This window comes from Plectropomus leopardus, unplaced genomic scaffold, assembly GCF_008729295.1.
Source record: "Plectropomus leopardus isolate mb unplaced genomic scaffold, YSFRI_Pleo_2.0 unplaced_scaffold86672, whole genome shotgun sequence".
NCBI lineage: Eukaryota > Metazoa > Chordata > Actinopteri > Perciformes > Serranidae > Plectropomus > Plectropomus leopardus.
This window is the reverse complement of record NW_024695541.1, coordinates 1-996: the sequence shown is the minus strand read 5'-3', so window position 1 is coordinate 996 and position 996 is coordinate 1. Positions and strand designations below refer to the sequence as shown.

Sequence of the window (996 nt, the reverse complement as noted above, 5' to 3'; positions counted from 1 at the left end):
TTCCAGGTATCCATTCCTGAACCTAGGTGAATGCTAGCGCTCTTGATTGTAGTCTTTATCAGTTCGGTAAGGCTAGGGGCGCTACATGTGTTTTAGGGTTTTTGTTTTTTTTTTACCTCCAGAGCATCACCTTAGGCTCTGTGTAGCCATGTAAATGTTTTTGCTCTATTCAGGGCACTACTGTCCATCAGAAGACCACCGCCCCGGTTAAAGACGAGGAGGAAGAGGAGGACGATGATATTGACCTGTTTGGCAGCGATGAGGACGATGAAGAGGCAGACAAACTTAAAGAACAGAGGTTGAAAGAGTACGCAGAGAAGAAGGCCAAGAAGCCTGGCATCATCGCCAAGTCTTCCATCTTGTTAGATGTAAAACCTGTAAGTCTGCGTTTCACGTCAGTGTCTCCTACAGGAGCCACAAACTATAGATAAAAAAAAAAGGCATGATACATTTCAGAATTTGCTTTATTTGCCAAATGTGCATATATAGAAATTCAGGAATCTACTCTCAATATACTTACAGTTCCAAGAACAGTTTGCAGGAAGATGGAATTAGACGTACAGCTAAAATGAGGAAAAGTATAGTTATAAGTTAACAGAACTATTGTGTTCAATCAAGTAGGTGAAGAACAGATGCATTTGTATGTACAATGACCAACAATTTTCAATATCTATATATACAGTCATTGTTATTTTATGTGAAACTGACCCTGTCACTTTTCACCACCTCTCCTGCCCTTTCTCAGTGGGACGATGAAACTGACATGCAGAAGCTGGAGGAGTGTGTGCGCTCAGTGCAGGCAGACGGCCTGCTATGGGGCACGTCTAAACTGGTTCCTGTGGGTTACGGCATCAAGAAGCTCCAGATCGCATGTGTGGTGGAGGACGACAAAGTGGGAACAGACATGTTAGAGGAGGAAATCACTAAGTTTGAAGACTATGTAAGTACAAGTTTTTTCCTTTCAAAATGTTGTATTACAAATGGATTATCAGCTGG

The 996-nt window shown here is 42.1% G+C and overlaps 1 protein-coding gene across 1 annotated transcript; it reads left to right on the top strand.

The window, feature by feature from the left end:
* Nucleotides 1-146: 146 nt before the first annotated feature.
* On the top strand, nucleotides 147-940 carry LOC121940425 (elongation factor 1-delta-like; the record flags this gene model as incomplete). Its single annotated transcript, XM_042483202.1, has 2 exons — nucleotides 147-377; nucleotides 746-940. Coding segments are annotated over 2 exons (426 nt in total), but the record flags the coding sequence as incomplete, so codon positions are not given.
* Between the last annotated feature and the right edge of the window lie 56 nt (nucleotides 941-996).